The 27,879-nt window shown below is 38.1% G+C and overlaps 1 protein-coding gene across 3 annotated transcripts in view; it reads left to right on the top strand.

Annotated features, from left to right (window-relative positions):
* Positions 1-27,879, top strand: part of LOC149188128 (kinesin-like protein KIN-7D, mitochondrial) — a 295,893-nt gene that overhangs the window by 245,847 nt on the left and 22,167 nt on the right. For all 3 annotated transcript variants that reach the window (XM_089411595.1, XM_089411593.1, XM_089411594.1), the window contains exons 16-21: positions 1,714-1,944; positions 4,499-4,639; positions 4,816-4,941; positions 5,193-5,243; positions 5,486-5,533; positions 6,119-6,316. In XM_089411595.1, coding sequence (XP_089267721.1) covers positions 1,714-1,944; positions 4,499-4,639; positions 4,816-4,941; positions 5,193-5,243; positions 5,486-5,533; positions 6,119-6,316 — 795 coding nt within the window. The remainder of the gene's footprint in view (positions 1-1,713; positions 1,945-4,498; positions 4,640-4,815; positions 4,942-5,192; positions 5,244-5,485; positions 5,534-6,118; positions 6,317-27,879) is intronic.

The raw sequence follows: 27,879 nt of genomic DNA, 5'->3' as shown, positions 1-27,879 counted from the left end.
TTATGTGTCCTCCGCGTCTCGTGTCATGTGACTTAGCTCACTACACCTTCGAGGTCTAAAGAGAGGGAAAGCTCAATTAACGCTCTGGTCAACAATGAAGTTTGAACACATATAAATTTATAGTTCATAAACTACCTTATGTGAAGTTTGAACATGATCAAAGTTGTTTGAAGTTAATAACAAAAATTATAACATGAACAATGAACATTGAACTGTGAACATCATTGATGTAGTAAATTAATAAACTAACTAGTAAATTACTAAATAGTAAATAGTGTATGCTAAATACTAAATAGGTATCATCATGATTCATATCTAGATTCTATATGGATCAAGCACTATATTTCAGTATTTTTTAATATATGTATATCAAAAGTCTCCCTCGTGTCCTGATTCCAGGGTCGCCGCGTCTCGTGTCGAATACTCGTATTTACGTGTTCTCCACGTCTCATGTCCTCCTGTCATGTTGACTTAGATGGCCATGAAGATCGTGGCAAAACGACCAAAAAAAGAAGTAAAATGTAGGCAATGAAAGACAACATAAATCTATGAAGAAAATGCAATAACATGGTGGGATTTAAATACATACTTATGAATGGAAGCTTTGACACTGGTTGGCAAATGAAATTGAACTCTTGCTCGACTGAAAAATCCTTGATGGTGATGACGATGGTTGTTTAGCTATCTCCACAATCTGTGATGATGACCACAAGCTCCCCTCATTCCTTCTCCAACAACCAAGAAACACAAATGAGGGGAAAGGCCAAAATTTGTTAAAACCTTGTGGGTTACATAGCCCTGGTGATTTTTATGGTTGTGGCACAAAAGAGTATGTTGTTACTTGATAATGGCATATTTGTTAGGAATTTATGTAGTGTATTGCAGATTTTAAGTCTAATTCTTGTACATATTTCCTAGAACTATATGAGACTTGAAGTCAAGGTAACATTTAGAGAAAAATTGCTGAAAATGGTAATCTAAGCATAGGTTCTATCTTTATGTTTAAGAGTGTCACCTCTCACAGGATATTTTGCTGGAAATTCTTGATGTTCAAAATTGACTGATCTAGGGAAAATATGGTAATAAAATGTATAATGGAGAAGCAATTTAGAGAATAATAGAGCTACTTGTTTCACTATGATTCCTTTTGGAATGTAATTACTAATAAAGAACACTAATTTCATTAATATTGTTTTGAATATTTTGTCTTTTGAACATGATATCATAAGTGATTTGTAAACGGACGGTGGAGGAATTAGATTTTACTCTTAACTGATTTTGCAGCAGTCAAATTGTAAGATGCTCTAATACTGCTTAATGCATATTTTCTACAGCAGAGTTTGTAGTTAGATCAAATTTATAACAAAATTGAGTAAAACTTTCATAAGTAAGCAACTAAACCCAATGAAATTTGTAAATAACTAACAGATGAGATTTAGTTTCTTAAAACCAAATGTGGTAATTTGGATAAATATTCCAGATTTTATGCTTGGTTTTCATACATACCAGCACACAAATCTACATATCCTTGTCTGAGATGGGAATCTAAAACATGGATTGTCGAAATAGGCATATTGTAAAATTGCTGTTTATTGTTGTAGCAGGTGCATTGACTTGTAAGAAATGATGTGTATGGTGTTTTCTGTTAAGCATCGATGGGTTTAGTTCATGCAATTTCTGTGTTTGTAGCTAAATTCTTTGTTTTCTTTTCAGAAAATGGATGCAGTACTTGAAAGTCCAGCAGCATGTCTAGAGAATGAGACCTCTCTGAATGATGCTACCTCAACGTTGCCTCTGGACTTGGAAACAGATATCAGAACCGGAATTCCAAAATCTTTAAGTAAAAGTGTTAATGACCAATTGCCTTACATTGGCTCACTTGCAGACAGTACACAAGCTGGAGAACTCTTCAGTGGGACTCTTCATGGACGGAAGCCACCTCCTGTAAGGCATTCCACTATATAATTTTCAATATGTTTGCGTTTATGTTTGTGACTCAAAGTATTAGCATGCATGAAATTTATCTTCTAGTTGTTTCACATGTTGATGTTTTGGTTAATAGTGATGTTTCAAGTTCATTGTCCTCTAATACAACTTGATGATTTATGCCACGTAGATCATGGGTAAATATGTCTTTTTACATGAATCATCTAGAGTTGAAAATTACTAGCATGTGAATGGTTCTTTAATTTCTTTCTTACATTCTTTTTATAGCACCAATTTCATTGTCTTAACCAATTCACATTCTCATTGATTGTTTATCTTCATGTGCATTGGGTAGGTTTTAACATTTGGTCTCTTTGAAATTGACATCTCACTCTCTTATAGTTCTGACATTGTGCTTCCTTGTTTTGCTATGTTCAGTAGCGTACTCATTCCAACCCCATTTTGCTATTCCTTTGAAACCATGTCAGAATCAGCTTTGATATTTTAGTCATGTTTAAGATATCCATTTGTTTGCTTTTTGCAGTCCATAAGAAGTATGCTGTTTTTGATTAGTTGGCCATTTTACTGCAGCAATGTTAAGCATGTTTAACTCAAGATATTTATCTGCGGACTAAATGTATTATTTGGTGTGGTTGCAAGGTATTCAAGTTTTTGAAGTGCATGACTGTTTGTGTAGCCTTTAATTTTTTTAATTTTTTTTTTCTCGGTTATCTTGAACTTCTCCATAAATTTTTGTGCTGTTCAGCTTTGAAGTCTGAAATCAGTCCAATCAGAGGGCATACTTCAGTGCATCTTAGTAACCCTTTATAGGTTCCTTCTTTTCCTGTGACGCAATTCAGTTGTCGTTCCCCTTATCATTGCAATTGCAAAATTATGGTGCAATAAATCATAACGACTATAATAATAATGATAATCTAATTTTAAGGTCACAACTTGCCATGCGAGACACCAAATTGGTGTATGATACCCCTTGTTTGTGTTAACTTTGCAATTGTTGTAATTATGGGCTATGTCACAGGGTTCGGCGAACCTGAAGGTTCAGGTTCGAAATTCGGCGAACCTGAAAAAAATTTGAAATTCGTTCAGGTTCGCCGAACCTGAAATTCGAACCTCAAGTCGAACCTGAACGAACTCGAACCTAAACGAACCTCAACGAACCTTAACGAACCTGAACGAACCTGAAGGCGAATTTTAACGAATTTTTTAAGGTTCGATTTTTTTAATGATGCACTGAGAACTTCATTATGACAGCCATGATAGCTGTTTTATCCTACCTTCATCACTATACTCTAGACCATCATGTTGACTGTGATCATGTGAGAGTGTATTCCATGACTGCAGGATCATTGTGATCTTTCTTACACCGAGACAGTGAGATCATGTAAAGATAGTGAGGGATCCGAAGATCTTTCCATTACATATATATATACATTGACTGTTAAGAAATAGATCCACCGAGATGAGATACTATTCCTCACTATACTGAGGTCCTTACTGTCTCATTTATTCCGAGACTGTAATGGTTACTGTGGCTCTTTGTTATGCAGGGATTGCATCCTCCGAGAATGATCATTTCTGTGGCTTTGTTATTGTGCCACAATTGTAGTATATATATATATATGTGTGTGTGTGTGTGTGTGTGTGTGTGTGTGTGATTGAGAGTCGAGACAACGTCTAACATCAATCTTATTAGGCCAAGAGAGAGGTTCTATCACTGCTGTTCTTTGTCTAGAGTCTAGACTTCTATAGGAGTATCACTGAGGCCTTGATGCCAAGACTGCTATGCGAGATCCATTGACACTGTGCCTTTGTCCTAGATCTTTGCTACTCCATTCAGCTGAGATCCTCACAGGTATATCAAGATCACTAGTTGTGCAATTGTGATATGTCTAGGTAGATTTGTATGCTAAAACAGATATGCCGAGAATGTCTAATCCTTCAATCTTTGCAACGTCCATTATACAAGGTTATTCCTGCTCCATTAGACCGAGGTCATATATATATATATATATTGAAAAATATGTATAGTCGAACCTAATGCCGAACCTCATTCGAACCTGATCGGAAAATTCGAATTCGAATCGAACTTAATCGTTGTCGAACTCGAATTCGAACTCGAACCATGTGACATAGATTATGGGTGCATATCTTCAGTCAATTGAGGTTTTGCTACATAACATTGGCAGATTTAGATATGCTGAATTACATGCAGGTCTCTGTTAGAATGGTATCAATTTATTAAGCCGTAGTCTACTCTTCTATGTTTTGGCCTGTTTCTGGTTATGCTTTTCAGCCAATTTTGCCCAAAAGATGGCAGGAATTTGTTGGAATCACAAGTTTGAGCTGTGTAGTCTGCACAATCTGAGTGCTCCAGGAGTTTGTCAGGACACTGAATCCATTTATGCATTCCAAAATGCATTTTAGATGATGAAAAATCACAATGTTATAAAAAATTGCATTGCTGGATTCCAGCGGAAAAAGCCAAAACGTAGAACAGTTAGACTATGCCATTTATTAGTGTTCAGTAAATATATTTCTTTTGGGAATGCAGACTGGCACAACTATGGCAGATCAGATGGATCTTCTCATGGAGCAAGTAAAGATGCTGGCTGGTGAGGTTGCTTTTAGTACGAGTTCCCTGAAACGTCTTTCTGAGCAAGCGGCAAAGAATCCTGTGGACATTAAAATTCAAGTATTCTGTTATAACTTATTACTACCATTGTTCACTATATTCTAAAATTCATTCTTCCTATATTTTCTATCATGACTGTCTAAACAGCAATTCAGAATGGGTCAGTATCTGTGTAGAGTAACAATTTTGTCTGTAGCAGTTTGGATGAACACTCTAATTGTTAGTTTGATATGAAGGCTCAAATACAAAAATTGGAGGATGAGATTGAAGAGAAAAAACGCCAAATGAGAGTCCTGGAGCGGCGAATTACTGGAACTGGAGAAGCCATTGCAAATAATGCATCCCCAGCAGAAACACAACAGGTACTGTGCTTTTACTATTGTTAGATATTTGTTGACAAATTTGTCTGTTCAAGTACTTTAACACAATTTACTTGTGTTATCTTGGTGCTACACAAGAAAAGTAATTAGGCTAGAATCTAGATATTTTGACATGAATCTGTGGAATATGCTATTATAGAAAACATCTGGGTTTAAATCCTTAGATGCAGTATATGTAGGTTGTTTATTGTTGGTTATTGTTATTGACAATTCTACAAGATTTTGGTATGCAGACAATTGCAAAGTTAATGAGCCAGTGCAATGAGAAAGCTTTTGAGCTAGAGGTGAGTCAAATCAAGCTAAATTTCATGACATGTACAAAATGTGTTGAGCCATGCTTCAATTCCTGTTGTATTCTAGGTTATTATAATAAGAATCAAAACTTTTACTGTTTTAGCAGTTTTTCCCTTTGCTCTCTTTTGTTATTGCAAATAGTATTCTTTTCTTTTCTGGAATATGTGACTTATTATATGTTTATTTTTAAAATACAGCCTATTTAATTTTCTGACATTATACATGGATGCAGATAAAGTCTGCTGACAACCGTATCCTCCAAGAACAGCTACAAGCAAAGGTGAAAAATTTGGTTTCTCTTACTTTAATTGTATTCAGAACATTTGAATGGATAAAAATGTATATCCAGCCCTTTGTCATGCTTTTCTACAAATGTTCTGATGTTATGTAGTTTTCTTTCTTTGTATGATTTTTGGCACTTTCTAGGAGTTGCGCTTGCAGTCCTGCATTCTCTTCATATTGGTTGTACTCTTCAGTCTGATTGGCCTAATTTTGTGGTCATTCTTTGGACATTATTATAATTGTCTCATCTTATCTTATTTGTGAATTTCTCTAGACCAAATAGGCGTGAGTCATTTTTACTCAGTTTTTGTTGTTAATGTAAGAGCATTCTTTCAGATAATAATATTCAAGAGTGTTATAAAGCCTCTTATTGTTAGTTAAGTTGGGCAATGAATGATAAATTTACTCTCGAAAGTTAACTAATTATTATTTTTTCTTGCTCAATTATCCTGTGTTATAATTGTTTATGCAATAATGTTAAATGTAGACTCCTGCTTGCGAGTTTTATATTGACTTAGTGTCTTTGAAGTGCTATTTAATATTTTTCTTATTTCATGTCTTGAGTATCTTCTTCATGGTGTAGGACTCCGAGAACAATGAGCTGCAGGAGACCATTCTTTTGCTGCGTCAACAGCTTACCTTGTCTTCTGAGAAATCAACTCAGCAAAATAATGATTGTACCAATGACTTTACAAACAGGCACATTGATGGAAATTTAGCTACAGATGAAAGTAATGAAAAAGGAAATACTGAAGAGCTGCAAAGGCAAATTTTGCTGCAGGTTGTTAATCTGTATTCTTTTCTTCATTTCTTTAGCATGTCTTTTTTTTGATAATAGAAGAATCACAATGATGTTTTATAGGCACCCCATTGCTTCTAAAAGTAGTAAACTCAAATGGGAACAACCTTTAAGCAGGGGTAAACCCTAAAGATCAATAAATGCTGCCAAACTGCGATAAGTGTTCACTGTATTTTGGAATATTAGATCTGCAATCTACATTAAAATGGACCAAACAGCAAGCCAAAATGCAGATTTACACCCAAGGATGTAAAGCTTTGTTAGCACATAAAAGACTGCCCTTAAAAGTGAAGACCTACATGCAGAAATATAGAAATCAACTAGTTTTAAATATTGAATTAGAAATATTGACAAGTGCCTTAAATCCTATGGGTTATGGAGTTAGAAAATTGACTGAGAGGGAGTAGTTCCTGATGTTGACCAATTCAATATATTAAAATAATGCAAGGGGCACAATGAGATATAGCTTCCAAACAGATGGTACATTTATTTCTACAACTGTAAGTGCAAAGTTTAGGGAAATACTTGCCTCAACTACAAGAACTCGAGTGGAGGTCTAATCACATCTGAAAAACCTTCTCACAGTTGTGTTAATGAATGATTTCATGTGAACAAAGTGTATGCATCCTCTACCTCTTACTAAACATCATGTACTCTCATGCTCATTGCAATTATAAGGAGTGGTGTGAAAGAAAAATACTCATGAAAATTCACTACTTGATAATAAGATCTTATTATATTTTACCTAGAAAACATGACATTCCCCTTGGGATTTGCATGTCCATATCTCTTATCTTGGTAACATGCTAGGAAACACATGCTAAAACAGATGTGTCAAACACGTCTAACATGTTCCTTAGCAATGTCTTGACATTCTGGACATCAACAGACTTTATGGGATGACCGATGAGCGGATGAAGGGAAATATACAGATATGGGATGCATTTCTTTATGATGTGGGTTTGAACAATGGTGTTTAGATGGCATTAGCCATCTTGGATCTTAATGAACTAGTGCTAGAGCTAGTCACTTTTAATGATGGCGATCGTCTCGCTGGTTCATCACATACACCGATAAATTCAGATCTTGAATTGTATATAGAGGAGTGAGAGGAGCAAGATGGGGGAGTGAGCAGTGATAGTGGGGTTTTTTGTCACCTTACACACACACCTAAGCTAGTGAGAAAAACCCTTAACCCCACAAGGTGTGGTTGGTGGCAAAACTAAGAGATGGGGCTGCCACCTATTCCCAACTCTCTCCGTTTAAGCTCTCTCCTAGGCAAGCTAAGGGGGGTGGTCCCTCAATGAAAAGCTAAGTTAAAAAGGTGATATAACGTTTCTAGGAGATGTCAAAATTAATTTGGATTACTTGAGATTATGAGCAAATATGAAATGAAATAACCATCAACACATAAATCAAAGATGAGCATATAAGACGAGTACCTTCAATATTGCTTTAAAATAAATAACACTTGCTATAAAATGAATTGTTTCAAAGTGAAACACAAGTAACCCTGTCAATCAGGAAGATATTAGCAAGATTTAAAATTGCTTCCAAAGAAATGTTTTTAAAATATAATCATTCACAATGCTAGAGCATGTAAGGAGGCAAATAAAATCATGAAACAAGCTAAAACTTCACTTTGCAAAATAAACAATATGGTACTTGCCCAAGTGAGATAATCAATTCAAAACATTTTCATCATGGCAAGTATATAAATAATTTGCAAGTAAAATAGCTTGAAAACTAAAGTGTGTTATAATGAAATGCATTTAACTAAGGTTAGATGCAATTATATTGGTTAATTTTAAGCTAAATGCCAAGTCTAGGTGAGAGATCTTCCTCTTAAACTCTTGAAAAAGGGTAAAAATTGGGGTGACAGTAAGAAAGAGGGGTTGAGGACACGACAATGTCGTTAATGATACCCCTCTCCTCAGTCTTACGAGCCAACATGTGCCTTCCTTCCTACAAGGGGACAAGCCACCTTCATAACTGCAGGGTCGCACATTTTTTACCTTATTTTGTACGAGTTGGAAGAATTTTCCAAGAAAGTATTTTCCTTATAATGTCTATCAACCAAGCTTATGCTTGGAGGTAAATTAGAAATGTAAGCTAATCTAAAATGCAAGTAAGTTCTCCCAAAGAAATATTAAATTTGCAATGCTTTAAAGTAAAGAAATGGTGCTCAACAATATATTGCAAATATAACTTTCAAATGGAGATTAGTGTGTAAGTAAATTAGAATGATGCAATTAATTTGCTTGAGGAACAAAGTTGTTTCAATTAGATAATAGAATGCTCCAGTACTCAAGATAACAATGTAGCATTTATAAATGAAGCATGAACTAAAGTATACATGAAACAATTTGTCACACAAAATGGAAATGAATTAGTAGACAAAATTAAAGTTTGTTAGAACTCAACCAACCTTGTAGATTTTCTATTTTGAATCATGGAGAGCTCTGCGATGATGGTGATCGTCTGCGGCAATGGAGGAGCCGAGACAAAGGAGATTTGTCGAAATGGAGATTCTGGGGTAATAGACTACAGTGATGGAGGGTCTGGGGAGAGGGGAATAATCTGCGATGCTCTATCACCAGGCGACCAGAACTAGATCAAAGACGGATCTCAAAGAATTGAGAATGCACGGGTTCTGCTACTTTCTGCCAATAAGGGTTTCGTTGTTTTTAGGGATGTGTCTCTTGGCCAGTACATTGGATCACAAATCGAATACCCCACCTGTGTGCCGAACTAGCTAGGGCATCGTGGGATTCCTATCCTTTTGATTTTCTGCAATCGATCTGAATCCTCTGATACTTGTGATACAAAGTGGAATTCACCTCCGTCTATCCTTTTTTGGATTTGGCCCAAATCTCCTTCAGCGAGGCCTGGATCTCCCTTTGGCTTTGGGCATGAGTGAATCGATGCATCCGTGAACAAAATCGTTGGGATCTCCCATCCAATCTCTAAGGACCCTCTGCTTATTGACAATCTAGACTTTTCCTCCCAGATCTCACGGGTGGAATGATATACTGAATCAAAGATCAATTGTATTGCGCCAAATTTGTCTATACAATGGCAGACACAAGTAGATATGAGGAATTCACTGTTTCCTATGCCAAATCTGGCAATATCCCCCTGGAGAGCAAAAAGACACAAACAAGGCGGATTCGATATTTCTTAGAGGCTATTGGAACCCTATCCGTTAGATTTGTCCTCAATTGCAATAGATTACAGGGAAATATGGATACGTCAGATACAGAAGATGCCCACGCAGATGCAGCCTCTGAAACAAGCATCACAAGTGTCAATCGACATTGATTCAAAAACCGTTCCTTTCGACCATTTGGATCAAGAAAAGAACACTTTCCAAATTTTTATAAAATCCCTGGCTAGTAAATCTTCATCACTCTGGGTTCAGGATTCTGATAAGATCCTACAAATGAAACTAAACATCATGCACAAGCTGGGCTATCCATCACACTTGCAAAATTTGATTTGCGGAGGTAGATCCCTATAGGACGATCTCAACCTACATGAATATAATATTTTGCTCGCAACCACCATCATCCTCAACCCGAGATTGAGAGGAGGTGCAACTGGAGCAAGTAAATCAAAAGGAATAGGAGATGCAGCTGGATCTAGCCTACCCAAAGGTACATAACCAAACAAAGAACACGTAAACATTGGAATTTCCTACAAAACCATTCTCCAAGGGAAATCTACAACTACAACAAATCCATAACTCACACATAATACGCCCAGTCGATACATAGTGGAGCAAGCAAATTACGTTCCAGAACTGAGCATAGATATACCAGAATCAAATGAGTATCATGCAATCTACGAAGCTCAAGCCATCATCTGCAGATTCAATAGTTTTGGCCAAAACCATTGGATCTATTCCACTGGATCTTCACCAATTGGACAACAAACTGTGATATACACCTCTGCTCCAAAGGATTCTTCATTGTAAAATTTGCATCATCTGAGGAACGAGAAATTATACTATAGGAAGGTCCATGGCTCTGGGAATTGACAAGACTCTTCATTACTCCATGGTTCAAAGATTTTGATGCTAATACCATGATAGTATCAAAAATATTGGTGTGGGTTAGGCTACCTAACCTCCCTCTTCATTTCTGGCATAATCAAGTGTTCGAAGGCATTGGGAATATTTTAGGACGATACATAAAGACAAATATACAAAGAATGGAAGAACGAATCTATACTTTTGCACGTATATGTGTGGAGGTGGATCTCAGCAAAGGCCCGTCGGATCGCATTCAACTGAAACACAACTAGCAAAGCTGGAATCAATCCTTAGATTTCGAGAATACAACTTTCAATTTTCGCATTTGTCTACAAACAGGACACCTACAAAATACATGTCTTGAAGCAAAAAAAGAGTCATGAAGGAAGAAGAAAATAGAAAAGAAATCCAAAGGATGGAACTTTCCCCCAAATGAGTCGGAAGAGGAAGAGGATGAAGCTAGAATGGATCCCATGCCACACATGGAAGAACAAAACATACAAGAACAAGAAGGAAAGGAGGAAACTGCTCATGAATCAATGGAATTACAAGTCACTATGGTACAAAATATGATGCTACTTGAAACAAAGGACACTGGAGGATACAAATGTCACCATGCATCTGATAATTGGATTCAGGCAAGGAAATATCAAGAATAGAAGAAAACTAGCTAGAAATTGTCTCATCCAAGCCATCTCAGGGAGAATGGCGAGAAGTTGAAAAGAAGAAATCGAGGAAAGTTTAACTTTCCTCAGCATCTTTTAGTTGATTATGATAGGAACTTATGATAACCAGTTTTTGATTAGGTGATGGAATATTTGTCAAGTATCTACAACATGTAATTTTGTTTTTAGTAATAAAATTACGATTTTTTCCTTGGAAAAAAATATTAAAGTTTGTTAGAAATTGAAATGCTTGCATGTGAAGAGTAGATTGCTCAAAGTAAAGTGGTTGTAGCTCAAAGTAATATATAAAATAGAGAATGCAAAGCCTTTAGTTGAATTGTAGCAAACTTATCTAAACAAAACTAAAATGTGAGGAGTGAGCATGCAATTAAAATGGAAACCGAGAGAATGCAAAAGTTAATCCACCCACTTATTTCTCCCCCTAATTGGAGAGAAGGGATGCCATGGGTAAAACCCAAGCTCCCACAAGAAAAATAGATCTTTTACTAGGTTTTTACAATGAGTAGAAGGCCACTTAATAGGCTGCCCAAAAGATGGAAGAGAAAATTACAAAATAGGAGTTTATGAGAACTAAGATCTCCTTCCAAGAAGTGGCAACCACAATGGGCAATGAACAACTCTTGAAATCTGAAAAATTACAAATGCCCAAAGGCCCACAACCAAGGTAATTTGTTGTTGTCCAAGATTGCCCACAACCTCTCTAAAGTTGATTCTCAAGTGCTCTTGGGATCCTACAACATATAGTTAGAGTTTCAAGCTTTAGCTTCCTCAATCACGTCAACGCAAAGGGTAAGCATAGTTCATCAATAAAACTAATTTTTCGCTGCAAAACCAACACTCAAACTTAGTGGAATGGAGAGAGAAATGTTAGCAAATATAATCTACAAATATTCTACAAAATTTAGACTAAGGAATTGGAGCAAAGCTACAATTCTTGCCTACTTTTCAACATGCTCTTCAATAGCAAAATAAAATCGTAATTAGCACAAAAAATTGAGACAAATGACTCTAAATGAAATTGGATTTTGAAAAACAGGCTAAAAGCCAAGGATCCCTGCAATACAAAATTGTAAGATGCGGCTTTGGGAGACGACAAATGCAGGTTTTCCAATGAATTTGCTCAAGAGTGGGATGATTCCTCCAAGAATTTCCCCTCACGCTTGAGGCTTGATCCAAGAGATGTTTCCACACAAATTCAAATACACATTAGATCCACATGGGTTAAAAGAAATACAATGATAAAGAGAACTCATAAATTCTCATAACCAAATGCCAATGTGAGATAGCTACACATTAACAAATCCCTAAAGGCAATATGGAAATCATGGACATCATAACATTAGTAGAAACATGAAACACAATGATCAAGAATCAAGATATTACCATGCTTAAGAAGAACAACATCTCATAAGTGAACCCCAAAGTCTTTTATTGTAATAGAAAATGGGTGTACATAAGAGTAGAGCCTTCCCAAGCACAATAGACCGTTTTCAATGGATCCATAGTGAGAGCCCATGACTCTATTATATAGAAGTTTGGGAGCCAATCCCAAGGCAAATGGTGACAATCCCAAAGCAAATGGGTGACAATCCCAATGCTCCTTCATGCAAATTCGAATTTCCCAAGTGGCATCAAGAATCCCTCAAGCAAAATTGAATTCCATGATGAAATGACAAGTGTAGAAGGGTAGGGATCCATGTGGAGACGATTTCCCACAAAAATCTTTGCTAGATATTCTCCCAAATCCTCCCAAATGTGCATTAACTTAACAAATTCGAATTTTCCAAGTAAGCAGCATCCTCATTTAATGCTAGAAATTCGATTTCCTTGAGTGGGCTATGTATGTATGAAGCAAATTGTCAAATCATCTTCCACTTGTCCTTTGATTCATTCCTTTGACTTGAGATAATTTCCAAGTCATTTTCTCACATGGAGTTATGCATTTTTCTCCATTTAATTTATTTCTGGTTTAATTTATTGCTAGATTTCCCACAAAACTTAGGGAAAGAGAGTTTTGTGGGTCTAAAACACAATTTTAACCCCTCAGAGTGTGTCATATTAGAGAGTTGAAGGTGAGGTGTGTAATTTTGATCACTCATACTCCATACAACTTCTCTAGACATCATTTATTAGATTTCATGTACAAAATTTATTCTAATTTCCACTTTGTGTGAATGTTTAAAAATTAAAAAATGACCCCAAAGACCTAACCAAATTCCACAATTTTTTTTTGCGTGATTTAGTGTGGTAATATACAATGACCCTAGTCACAAAGACTCATCCAAGGCCTCACCATCAAGCTGCACTCCAGCTTTGGTGTTATGCTTGGAGGAAAAAACTCAATTAATTATTAAGTGCTCGTAAGGATATGATAATTAACCAAGTGTAAAAAAACCTCCTAGAGTAAACTCACTTGATGACAAGGTACCAAGTTACCTAGGACTGTTACATGACTCGACTGCTCATACTAGTATCACTTTTACATTGTCCCTGAAGGGCTTCTGGAATTTGAGTATAACAGAAAAAGATGACAAGAAATAGAGTTGAAAAACTCTAATGACATGAAATCTGATGGTATATTGAAGCTTTTGATACAACCTTAGGCATGGAGTCTTAAAAAAATCTTCAAGGGCCACCCCAATGGTCAACATTTGGCTCCACATGGGGATGCATGTTAGATAGGAAGTGATAGTGTGCAAGAATCTGGAATGTGCATCCACTAACAAAAAACATATATCAGTAACGTCCATTCAAAATAACATCATATAAAATCAAACACATAAAATGAAGAAGTACATAAATGGAAATTTATTCTAAGAGCATAACTGACAATTTATTCATGAAATGAAACTACTTAACAAAAATTAAAGTTAGAAATACAATACAGAGATGCCCCATGGCATCAGATGTCTTTGGTGAAATCGATCTTGAGAACCTACCTATTCACAGACAAATCTGTAGGTTCCTTTTCTAATGTGCTCAATCCAATTCTGAATATCTTGGGACTTTGACTTGCCCCAACTTTAATTTATTTGTGGCCATCAAATTTACCAAGCCTCTTCCTTTTCCCTTTTCGACTATTGATTTGTTGAGGCTTGATCCTGCTTAAAAATGGTGATTCATTTTTATGCCTTTTTTCTTTTTTCACTTTTTTCTTTTCTTCTTGGTTAGTTGCAATGGTGATGATGATGCAACTATTGTCAATTTTTCTGCCTTGCCTTGAAATTGCTTTGATGGAAGATTCAAAGTACCCAAGCTTTTGATGTTATGCCTAGATTTTTTCTTTTTTTTGACCAATAGATAATTTCATTGTTGTGTTTCCTAAGATCCTCAACATGATATCTTCTCTCTAATTCTCGATCATGTCTGACAAAGGTATTATCTGGCATGGGGATAGTGGCATATGATAAGTCCATCTGAAGGCTACCACTTAAATCTGATGGCCATTTTCTTGATAGGAGTATTCCCCATGAATCAGAAACATCTATCACAACAATATCCATAGTCATTATTCTGTTTGGGAATGCAACTAGGAAAACCTGTAAATCTTTAATTATTCCACACACTTCAATTCTTTTAGAATCCATTGAATATATGTTGTGATAGGGCCTAGATACCTCTTACCCTTTATGGACTATGTGAGAGGTGTAATTTTGATCAATCATAACCCATACAACTTCTCTAGATATCACTTATTACATTTTGTAATGTCCCTTCCTAATTGTTCTCCCAAGGAGAGGAAAAACAATTTTGGCAATTTTGTTATTTTTGGCTTAATGCACTTTTGATGGAAGAACTTACGAGAAAATGGGGTCTATATGCCTTTAGTGGATTGTGGGGGCCACTCACCCACCAAAAATACGCACCCCTTGGAGGCAACTCAAATTTCCTAAGTTGGGGGTCGAAATATTTGATGGGGCCCAAGGGAGCAAGCATAAATAGAAGGAGAGGAGCAACATTTGGGAACTTTTGCTGATTTGAGAATTCATTGTTGCTTTGGCTATTCAACTAAGCTACAACATGCTATTTAGGACAAGATCTTCCGAAGGAGTGAAGCTCACCCCTCTTCGATGGACTCGGAGTGCCACCGTAGAAGGGCCTTTCCTTGCAGTTGGAGACAAAGAGAGTGACCACCATCAGATGATTACGCTACCTTGGCTGAGCAAGGACGCAATGGGAGCAATAGGGACATAGTGGGAGATATTGCGTGTTTGTGTGGAGCAGTGGAGTCAAAATTTGGTAGTGAAGTAGTTGCTAGAGACATTCTTATCAGGTTTTCATCTCAGAGGAGCGATATTACAGCAAGAGGAAAATTCGATCAGCGAGGTCGAGTTTTTGGTGCAAGAGACTATGTCATCTTCACCCAGGACTGCGTTGTCACTAGAGGGGGTTTTTTGGAGGGAGCTTTACTCGAAGGATTCAAGAGTTGGGTTGTGGGGAATTCGTTGGGAGGTTGATTTGGGAGGTTTCTTGACATTTTGGGAGCAAGATACAACTGCTCCAGCTACTGGTGTAGATTCCCAGTGTTAGAGGAGGGCCAAGCTTTAGGAGGCCGAAATTGGGGATTCAAAACTAGGGAAAACTCTTTTTGGGTTTTTTTTTTTGGGTTTTTGGCAAGGAGTAGACTCCTAAATTTACAAAATTTTCTATGTTGTTTTGAGGGGAGAAACCAGAGATTTGAAGTCAGCGAACAATTCAGATTTGGAGGGACAGCGCAATTTTTTGGAGAGCAACACTTCTACAGCAGTTGGGCTCTTTTGTATTGATCACCCGAGGCTTGCAGCTTGCCTTGTGCAAGCCTAGGTGCACCTCATCCATCTTCTATTGTAATCCAACATATTTTATTAGTGAAAATGAGCCAGTTGGGTGTTTTGTGAAGAAATCTTTGTTTGTGTCAATTGCTGAGTACATTTTGTTTTGAAAGTTATTACATGTCTTTGTTATCACTGCAAATCTTCCATTAGGAATATTACAGTGGTATCAGAGCATGCTCTTGGCCAGGGTGGGGAAAAAGAGCGGGTGATGCCATCGAGATACCAAGGACTGGTTTTCCAGAGAGGTCGTGATAGAGGCAGAGGCAGGGGTTGAGGTAGAGAAGAGGACCTAGACCCATTTTCAGACACTAAAGTGGAAAATATCAGAGGCAGGATGGAGAAACACGAAGAGAATGAGCAACCTAGGTAGAGGAACATGAATAAGGTTCTAGAAGAGCTACTTATTAAGATAAGTTCCTCAGATAGAAGACCAAAGGACACCGGTCACAAACAGATCACATATCAATACACCAGTATTCTTGACGTGGTTAAAAGCCTCAAAGAGGGAAACAGTCCACGACCTGAGCCAACGCAGCCACTTCAGGCAATTTATTAATAAAAGAAAGAAAATTTACATAAGCTTCTCTCATGAATGGTCACCCTACAAATGACCCTCTATGCTCTTTAAATAGAGATCATGGACCAATCGGGTGTTAAGCCACGAATCAAGTGTTGGTAATACTGAGAGAATGAACCGTCGAATCACTTCATGTCTAGAACATATCGTGACCGTCGGATTGTAAGTTACAAATGTACATATTAAAGAAACACACTTTACCTAACTCTACACTAGACCAAGTTATACTTAACTATTTCCAATGTGTCGAAATATGCTAACATCCCCCCTTAAGAACAACTTGGGATAGGATTGAAGGATGTACAAATATGAAACAATAGGAGAAGGAAGGAGGCATTAGAGCCTATCCCCCCTTAGTGACAACTTCCTGAACTCCAACCATAAATTGAAGTTTAGTAAACTTCGCCTCTGTGAGAGCCTTTGTAAAAATGTCCGCAACTTGATCATCGATTGAACAATATTGCACTTCAAGAACATGGTCATGAATGATCTTTTTGATGAAGTGCATGTGCAATTCAATGTGTTTGCTAGGCTGATGTTGGACTGGATCTTTGCATAGTTGAATGACACTTTGATTATCACACCAAAGTGTAGTCGGAAGCTGCTGTCGAAAACCAAACTCTAACATTATTTGACGAAGCCACAGGACTTCCTTACTAGCTTCTACGCCGCCACGATACTTTGCTTCTGCTGAAGAAAGAGAAATGACACTTTGTTTCTTGCAAGCCCATGTAATAGGTCTAGAACCAAGAGTGAAGACATAACTTGCAGTAGACTTCCGATTCTCAGGGTCACCAACCCAATTGGAATCAGTGAAACCAACCAATAGAGGAGATGCTTCTACATTGTAATGAATCCGAAACTGAACTGTACCTCGAACATAACGAAGTATTCTTTTAGCTGCTTTCCAATGACTTTCATGTGGGTTTTGCATAAACCAAGCAATAAGGCCAACAACAAAGGAAAGGTCAGGATAGGTATGGGTCAGATACAAAAACTTTCCTACAAGGTGACGGTATAAGGTAGCATAAATTTCAGGGGAAGTACGTGTGACTGAAAGTTTGGCTCCAAACTGAAAGGGAGAAGGGGTTGGCTTACAATCTTCCATGTGAAAGTGGTGTAGAAGATCACAGGCATACTTGGACTGGGAAAGGGAAATGCCTTCCTTGGATTGCAAGACTTGAAGACCAAGAAAATAATGAAAGTGTCCTAAGTCTGTCATTTCAAACTTCTTTTCAAGGATGGACTTCACATGGTTTATAAGGTTGGGATCACTACCAGTAAGGATAAGATCATCAACATAAAGAACAAGAATGATACGAGACTTACCCACTTTCTTGGTGTAGACAGTATTGCCAGAATGACACCTAAAAAAGTCAGTATCTAAAAGAAAGCTATCCATTTTGGCATACCAAGCCTGAGGGGATTGCTTGAGACCATAAAGGGATTTCTTAAGCCGACATACAAGGCTGGAGTCTGTTTGTATAACGCCAGTAGGTTGTTCCATATAGATTCCTTCATGCAAGTCCCCATGCAAGAAGACATATTTAACATCCATCTGATGGACTTCCCATTTGAAAGAGGCAGCAAGGGAAAGAACAAGGTGGATAAAGTTCATTTTGGCAATAGGGGAGAAGGTTTCAGTATAGTCAATGCCTTTAACTTGTGAAAAACCCTTAGCAACAAGACGAGCTTTATGTTTATCAACTTTTCCATCTGGTCCATACTTGGTTCTGTAAACCCATTTGCATCTAACAAGTTTTCGTCCCTTTGGAAGAGGAATAAGATCCCATGTATCATTTGCCAATAATGAATGATATTCTTCATTCATAGCTGCGTCCCAATCTGGATGGCCTGAAGCTTCTGCAAAGGTGTCAGGATCATAATTCGCTGAAGCTTGAGCCAGTAAAGAAGAGTATCTATCGAATTGAGAACGTGTACGTCGCTGATCTGCAGGATCACTTGCAAGAGCACCTGCTGCATCCCGAGTAGCACAGACCCATTTTGGAGGCTGAGGAGTTGAAGGAGGATCTTGAGAAGGTGGGGGAGGAATGTCATCCTTGCTGTCATCATCTGAAGAAGAAATATTTTCAGAAGTAGAAGGGATAGAGAGAGGTGGCACATCCGCCGAACTAGGCTCGTAGGCCGATATATTTTCAGCAAACTTTACATCTCTTCCAATGTTAACATTTTTGGACTTAAGTGGAATAAGTCTATATCCTCTGAGAACATTTAACAAAAATACATTTTTCACTCTTAGGTTCTAAAGCTTTATGTTTTTCATCTGGAATATGGGCCCATGTTTCACTTCCAAAAACACGAAAGTGACTTACATTTGGTTTAATTGAGCTCTATGCTTCTTCTGGAGTGATATTCTCTATAACCTTAGTAGGAGTGCGATTTACTATGTAATTTGCACAGTTAATTGCTTCTGCCCAAAAATTAAGACTAAGTCCTTTAGATTGAAGCATACAATTAGCCGTTTCCTTTAAGGTGTGATTCTTCCTTTTAGCTACACCATTTTGTTGTGGAGTATATGGAACAATGTGTTGCATCTGAATTCCATTCTCAGTGCAAAAGTTGATGAATTTGTTGTTAACATATTCTCTGTCATTATCAGATCTTAGCTTAAGAATTTGATGTCCAAATTGTTTTTCAACAAAGGCCTTAAAGGCCAAGAACATGTTAAATACTTCACTTTTGAGTTTTAAGAAGTATACCCAAGTGTGTCTGGACAAATCATCAATGAAAGTTAAGAAATACTTGTAGCCAGAGAATGAAACAACTGGAAGTGGACCACATAAATCACTATGCACAAGCTGTAGAGGGGCTGAAGTGTGCCAAGAGGCATGTTTTTCAAAACTATCCCAATGATGTTTTTCGAGTACACATCCAGAACAAACACCAACTTTGCAAGATACCATAGAAAGACCTGTCACCATATTTTCTTTACATAGATTTTTAAGGGAGTGATAGCTTAAGTGACCAAATCGCTCATGGCAAAGTTTGCTCACTTCATCATTATGGGCAACAAATACCGAGGGAAGAGTTGATGCCCAAAAGTTGTTAAACTTATACAACCTTGTAGAATCATCATCAATGCTAGTAGCTAAAATCTGTGTAGGATCTCTTAGGTCCTTAATTACAACATCGTGAGGTGAAAATTCAACGGTTTTACCTTCCCTTGAATGAGTTATCTGATATACAGATAGAAGGTTGCAGAATAAGGTTGGAACACATAATACATCATTAAATTGACCTTTGTCTAGATGAACAGTTCCAGTCCCTACAACACTAAGAGATCTATCATCACCAACATATATATTTTTGGTGTTACAATCATTTAAAGAAGAAAACACGGCTTTGTTTTTGGCCATGTGATAAGAAGCTCCAGAATCAATGAGCGACTCATGAGAATGAGAAGAAGAAGACACATTTAGTGCATAACCAGATTGAGATGCTTGACAATCACATGCAGAAAGTGCTATTCCTGAAGATGAAGAGTGCTCCAAATGGAAGTTATGCTTCTTTCAAGGCTTCCATCTTCTTAAAGCATTTGGATTCTAAGTGGCCATCTTGATTACAAAAGTGGCAATGTCTATCAGTGTTCTTCCCTTTGTTTTTATTTGCCTTATCATTTTGATGAAATGATTTTTCATTTTGAAACTGAAATTGCTTAGGGCCCTTGTTTGGTTTAGGACCATTCTTTTTAGGGCACTGCTTCTTAAGATTCTTTGAATTTGGTTGTTGCTGGGCGGCTAATGTTTTCTTAGAAGAGTTTCCAAGATTAAGAAGACCAAGATGTAAGAGTTTTTCTTGTTCTCTTATTAAAGAATCACAAAAGGCATCAAAAGAGGGGGACTTGTAGTCTTGTCCTTGAGAAATAAATGCTTCTCTAGTAGAATGGAAGGTGGAAACAAACACAGAATAGGCTGGTTCCAACTTAGTAAGAATGGAATAGATAAGGATACCATCTTCTTTCTTAACCTTAACACCTTCCAAGGGAAGTCTAAGGGTCTTGAACTTGGACAAAAAATCTTCAATGGAAGAAAAATTAGTGGAAAGAAGCGATCCAAGAGTATGATGCTTTCATCAAGAATGGGACATGGTAGTAGGTTGACCCTCCATTCAAAACCAAACCAATTGGATACAAGTAGGTCTACGAGAACAAGAACAATTCAGATGGCTCACTGGACAAGCACAAAAAAGTCTCTTGGAAAAAGATTGGCATAGAAAGAAGGTGTTAAAGAGGGAGTCCATAAGAATCTTTTTTGAATTTTGTGGAAAAACCTGTGAGTAGTTTTGAAACCAACGTTTCGGACTAGCTTAGTGAGTCCATCATCAGGGCAATGAGATTTGTATTTGAGAAGAGAGAGCGTGAAGTTACAGAGCTTATTAATAGTTATTTGAAAGGGTTTTACTGAGATTATTGAAGAGAGAAATGTTCTGACCACGCTTAAGGGGATGGTTACATTTGGCAAAATTTGGAATGAGCTTTTCATCCCTACATTCTTTTAGAAATATGAGATTTGAAATACTTCTAGCTCTGGAAATTCTCATCTTCTCAAAATTTAGGGCATTGTTCATTATGTCCCTTTCATGGTGGGACTTAATGGTGTTAAAGAGGGAGTCCATACAGGTTGATAGAATCTTTTTTGAATTTTGTCCTAAATTTTGAGAAGATGAGAATTTTCAGAGCTAGAAGTATTTCAAATCTCATATTTCTAAAAGAATGTAGGGATGAAAAGCTCATTCCAAATTTTGCCAAATGTAACCATCCCCTTAAGCGTGGTCAGAACATTTCTGTCTTCAATAATCTCAGTAAAACCCTTTCAAATAACTATTAATAAGCTCTGTAACTTCACGCTCTCTCTTCTCAAATACAAATCTCATTGCCCTGATGATGGACTCACTAAGCTAGTCCGAAACGTTGGTTTCAAAACTGCTCACAGGTTTTTCCACAAAATTCAAAAAAGATTCTATCAACCTGTATGGACTCTCTCTTTAACACCATTAAGTCCCACCATGGAAGGGACATAATGAACAATGCCCTAAATTTTGAGAAGATGAGAATTTCCAGAGCTAGAAGTATTTCAAATCTCATATTTCTAAAAGAATGTAGGGATGAAAAGCTCATTCCAAATTTTGCCAAATGTAACCATCCCCTTAAGCGTGGTCGGAACATTTCTGTCTTCAATAATCTCAGTAAAACCCTTTCAAATAACTATTAATAAGCTCTGTAACTTCACGCTCTCTCTTCTCAAATACAAATCTCATTGCCCTGATGATGAACTCACTAAGCTAGTCCGAAACGTTGGTTTCAAAACTGCTCACAGGTTTTTCCACAAAATTCAAAAAAGATAGAAAGAAGGTGTTGATTATGATGAAACTTTCGTCCACACAGTAAAATGGGCCACCATCTTGATTTTCTTTGCCTTGGCATCATAAAATGAATGGAAAGTCCATCAAATGGATGTGAAGGATGCTTTTTTGAATGGAGACTCGAAAGTCTCCATGTCTCAATTGGAAGATTTTGTTGTGAAGGGAGAAAAATAAAAGGGATGTAAACCCATCAAATCCGTGTATGGCATGAAACAAGCACCATGAGGCTTGTATGAAAAATTAATTGAGCATATTCTAAAATTGAATTTCAAACACTTTAATCTTGATGATACAACCTTGTTTGTAAGGAAAGTTGGAAAAATTGTTGATTACTTTGTAATCTATCTATTGATGACAGAGAACTGTTGGAAAGACATGAACAATAAACAACACCATTCAACAATGCAAGACATCCAGAAATTATTTCAGAGATTTTTTAGGTGGAAACCCTTCCGGGAGAAAAACCACTGAACACTTCTTAATAAAATTCTTCAAATTTTACATCAAATAGGAATCTCCAACTTCCAAGATTTACAACATCAACTAATGGTGGCTCTAGCCCCTTGGTTTACATGCTCCAACCTGAAGGACGCTCCAGTGCCTTGATTTACTAACTTCAACTAGAAGGATGCTCAAAAGCCTTGGTTTACCAACTCCAACTGCAAGGACGCTCCAATGCCCTGGCTTATCAGCTGCGACTAAAGGATTCTCCAACACCCTGCACAAGCTCCGACATGCCTAGTGCCATCTTTTCTCCTTGGATTGTTCTCAGGCTCCAACATCAAGGAGAGTCGGAAGTCCTGCCTTGCACCACCCTGCCACCCTATTCAACGAGCAGACCATGTTTCTTAATTTTCAGACTGGATCCACTGGTGCTCAATATCAGAATATCAGAAATACAAAATTCTCTGCAAAAACAAATTTTTCTCAACAGCCAAGATTGCTCAAGACATGAACACTGTAAGACCCTAGCAACATAAACTCACTCTTTCTCTGCTCAACCAGCAACTAGCTCTGCTATTCACAAAACCCTAGCAAAAATCAAAACAACTATACATAGCCTCTGTATTCCATCCTCAACCAGATACTAACACCAACAGCTATATATACATCAACTTGGCATCTATATGAAAGACTAACACAAGTTACTCTGTTCTCCAAAACTGCAGCTTAACAATGACACTATCAAACCCTTAAGACTTTTGATGAATACTTCAGATATGGAATGAAGTGCCAATCAAGCTTCCAATTTCAAACCTGCCTCTTATATATTCTTGTACAGTGAAGGTCAGCTTCAGAACTGCTAGTATCCAAACAATAAACCTGAACATACCTCATATGTACAATAACAGAACTACCTCTTGTGTACTGAAGATGCCATTTGAGCTGATAGACAAGTATATGCTTAAAGATGCCCTTAAGTCTGCTAAATTGAGCTTTACCTCTTCTGCCCTTATCTGTCCTCAATATACTGACACTTCTGCCTTTACTGCTGGAGATGAAGCCTCTTCACAAGAGATCTGAACCTAATGAAGGATCTTATAGCTACTGTGGTTAGGTATCAAAACTTGAGAAACACCCTAAATTAGTCCACAAAGTAATAATATCTGCTTATATGAAGAGTAGCCCAAGGAAACCCTTATGCAATGAAAAACACACCAGAAATTTCAATGGCAAGTAATGTCACTTAAACCATGTTTTGATGCCAAAATTCCTTTGCTACAGAACTAGCCTTGCAACCACTGCTTCAGGTAAATGTGAAGTCAAACTTCTGGAAGTTTTACTTCAGTTTTGATCCAAGTGATGCTCTGCTTCATAAAGCTTCATAGAGTATATCTACAGGCTGAGGTCAACGTTAATGCAAGTTAGAGGACTGACTTTTATATGATGAGGCAAAAGTCTGTCACAAAAGGGTCCTTAGCATGTTTCGTCTATGCCTCGAACATAATGAATTGAATGACCTCAGACGTGTCTGCCATACAAACTTCAGATCAAGCTGGTTGAAAATTTGAGCCTTAGAGGATTATGACAGTACATATGTTTTCAAATCAGACTGAAGATCAATCACCAAACAGAGATACAAAACAGTCCATGGAGACTTAGATTAGTCAAATAAGTGATTTGTTTCAGCTCCTTTAATGACCTAGTGTTGGAGTGATATTCTCTGTGTAGGGCACAGATTAGGTCTTATCAATGTTACACTACCAAGCCATGAACAACATTGTTACAAGGATGGGATTCAGTACACTTCAAGCTTAGCCACGAGAAGCGCTTCGAAACAGGCATAAACAACCATAGATCGGGCCTTAAACAATTGCACAGATGCCCTTGCAAGCAAGCCGAGATCACAAATGTAAATCCAAAATATTTGCACAAGAGAGACCCTTGAAATTCATCACCGAATCAGTAAACTGAGCCTGAACAGAGGCCCAAAATACATACCAGGTTTGCTTCAAGAAAGGGGCTGAGTAGGCCACCACTAGGATATCTTGTATTAGCTACTACAATCCACAAACAACATGCTTGGGTCCTGATCTTTATGTGCCAAAAGGTGTGTCTCCAATGCATGTCTTATGTTGGCTAAAGATCTCGGTACAAGATGGTCAGAAGAAATGCGAACAGTCCTGAGATTCCAACAAATGTCAAAATAGATCAGAGGACAAGCATACAAACTTTTTGCCCCAGACTTAAATTGTGTGCCATTTGTGCCCTAAGAGGGCCGAAAGATTAGAGATGATAAGGTTGAACAAACCTTAGATTCTGCCACAAGCTGACCAAGATGCCCACAAGAAGACCCATGAAAAACCATATCCAGAAAGGAAATTATTATGCCCAAACCCTTCTCCACGACTTCGACCTACTACATCAGATTTTCAAGACTATAAATGGTCGAAAATTTCAGAGAGATATTTCAGAGGATATGCTTGAACATTCTATCTTCTTTTGGAGGATCGAAGTGTGAAAATTCCTAGTCCAAGGAACCCCTAGTGCAGCTAAAGCTGAATTTACTTCTCCTACTTGATTTTAATATACATTATCAAGTTATTCTCTGAATACTGAAGCAAATTACTTCTGCAGCCTACACTACTTTAATATTTGATAACATGAAACAGATAATTGAGCAAAGACCAAGATACATAGGACACAATTATTTTTGGACAAAATAGTCCCCGGAAAAACCCAAACCGGTGCAACAACTCTGAGGGTTTTCTATTATTAAGCAGTAATTCTGAATACAAATGTTGGTTGCCCTCCCGACAAACCAGTGATAGAGAAAATACAATGGCAGAAAAAATTGAGTGAGTTTTACTTCACTTCCCCCGACAGATTCCGGCTGATCTGGCAGCGAAACTGGCTAACCTTGACTACTTTTGCATTGGCCCTGCGTCAGCCCTACAGGCTCTGTGTCAGCTCTGCGTTGTCTCTTCTGCCCACTGTGTCACCTTTCCCGACTGTTCCGGCAGTTCCGGCTTTCTGCGTGGAGGGCAACTTTTGCTTCTGTGCTGGCCCTTTTGGCTGTGCGTCAGGCTTGTGCGGGCCAAGATTGGCCCAACGTCAGTCCCTTAGCTGCTACACTACCTCCAATAGCTTCTCTTTGCCTCTCTGTCATTACTCCTAAACTATTCTTGCCCCTCTGCTGCAGAATGATCACTTAGCTTGAAATCTTAGCTTCCTAGCCCCAGAAATTGAACTCCAAATCAATTCGTTCTCTCCATGTGTGTTTCTAAATGAACCCCAATGACCGAAATTGAGTCTCTAATCAATGGTTAAGATTAAACCATGACTTGATCCACCTTTTAGATCATTCTCATCCATATTTTGATTATTACCCCTTAATATTTTAATTTTCCTAAGTTTAGACTTAGGAGCCCTATTAAAAATATTAACTATTTTAATAAAATACAATTTCGGTGGAATTTCACCAAACGGTTTCTGGGTTCTTTAGAACTCATGTGCCTTAGCCTCTCGACCAATTTTCATGGCTAGAGCACATTCGATGCTACCAAACACTAACACTCCCTCTTAGCGAGGAAAGTGCTCTAGCAACAATGTCCAACTGCATGTTGCTCTGCTTCTGAAGCACCTCCTTTGAGCACTGTTGCTGCCACCAATGCTGTGCTACTGTTGCTACTGTACTGCTACCCATGAGACTATCACTGCCACTACTGCATCTGTACTGCAACTCCCTCTAAAATGCTGCATTTGCTATGCTGCTAGCACTGCCACTGCAAACTCTGCATTTGTACTGCAACAACGTTGTTGAGAGAAGCAATTAAAAAACATCCAAAATTACTGAACTTAACTATGTTAAACATAATACCATGAATGTTGGAATCTGACTGCTACTTGTCTCTAACCCTCTAAATCTTCTGCGCTGTTGCTGACTTCTGCACTGCTGCGAACCTTGCTCTACGCTGATCAGTCTCTGGTCTCAGGCTACTGCATTTGTCTCTCCAAACAATCCACTGCATCATCTGACGCTAAGTCCATCTCGCTATTACTGAATCTCGGGCTCCCATAGCAGGGAATTGAGCCAAGAGGTGGACTCCTCATGGATCGTGCCCACATGTAGTCCTCCTGACTAAAGCTCAATATCACCCCATTTCCCTCCTAGAGATGCGTGGGCACTCATGGAAAACTTATCTTCGACAATTTTTGCTGGAGCAGCTTTAGGATCATGTTTCTCATCCTTATCCTTTTGCTTCAAAGGACACTGGGATGCAAAGTGGCCCATTTCGCCACATCTGAAACATTTCACCTTCGAAATGTCCTTCCGCTTTTGCTTTTGTTGTTCCTTTAATGCTAGAGTTGCGTTCTCCTCCTCCTCCTTGGTCTTCGTGCCACTCCCACTGTTGCCATTAAGGTTGACCTTAACCAGATCACTCCTTAATTCTTCCTGTTGAAGCGTTGCCCACATCTCCCCCCATGAAGGTAGTCTTTCCTTGCCCAATATACTTTGGATGAAGACTTTCCATTCATTCGAGACTCCATTCAGGGTTGTCCTTACCATCGCGGTAGACTGAGGAGTAGACCCCACTGCAGCAAGCTGGTCTTTGGTGTCTGGAAGACATTGAAGATAAGAGTTGAACCCTTCTCCCTTCTTGCATCAATGTCCACTGCAACTTTTGTTCTAAGTACATCTTGTGCTGTTCGAAAGAACATTCATACAGTGAAGACAAAGCTTCCGACATTTCTCGGGCTATGTCTTTGCCGTGCAAGTGTGAGACCACATGATCTCGAACTCCATCTGGTATGAACCACTTCGCCTTTCCTTGCTCGACCTTGTACTTCTTGTTCTGATCATTGTTTGCGGGAACAACCACAATCCTTATACCTCCAAGTTGGAAAGATGGACGAAGAATGGAGAGTCCAACTTCAGAAAACAAACAATACCACTGAAATCTTGGTGAAAAATCGCTTATCTGAACACCCAATTCGGAGAAATAAAACCTCTGCACCCTCTCGGAACCTCCTTGTTGCTCAAGGCGAGGTCCTGGTCAGCTGCCAGGTCAGGTTATTGTTGTTCAATGGTTTCTGAACTATGCCAGTCTCTCCTTTTTCTGATGCTGACAGTCCCTTATATAAGGTGGTGGCTAACTCCTCAATCCCCGGGCAGTTCTTGAACAAATGACAAGTTTAGCAAGTGGCGGTTCCTACACCAAGGTTCTCAGGCCTGGGATAGCATGCAGGTGACAAACCTTTCATATATGGAAAAACCTCCAGAACCTCTTAACCACACATTAATCCCGACGACTTTTAACATTGACGCTTGAATCGACGTTTTCAATCGGTGGATAGACCCATGCCTTTACAACAAGCAGCCTGCGATAAAGGCGGACCTGATGGGCTATTAGACCACAATACATAATATATCGGGTCCGGAAGAATCATCGCAAATTGCAATCGGCGGGACTAGGGTGGTACTCTATGCGACTGCTTCCCTTTGCGAACTATGATTGCGATATCACAAATAACAATCTAACTTTGTGATTGCGATATATCGCCTCGCAACCTGGCTTGCTCTAGGGCCAATTCTTTAACTCTTCCGTTTT

Source organism: Pinus tabuliformis, chromosome 3_1 (genome assembly GCF_031772625.1).
Source record: "Pinus tabuliformis cultivar Carrire ecotype Pingquan chromosome 3_1, CPIR1, whole genome shotgun sequence".
Taxonomy (NCBI): Eukaryota; Viridiplantae; Streptophyta; class Pinopsida; order Pinales; family Pinaceae; genus Pinus; species Pinus tabuliformis.
Note: the sequence above shows the minus strand (reverse complement) of the source record. Positions and strands in the feature narration are given on the sequence as shown.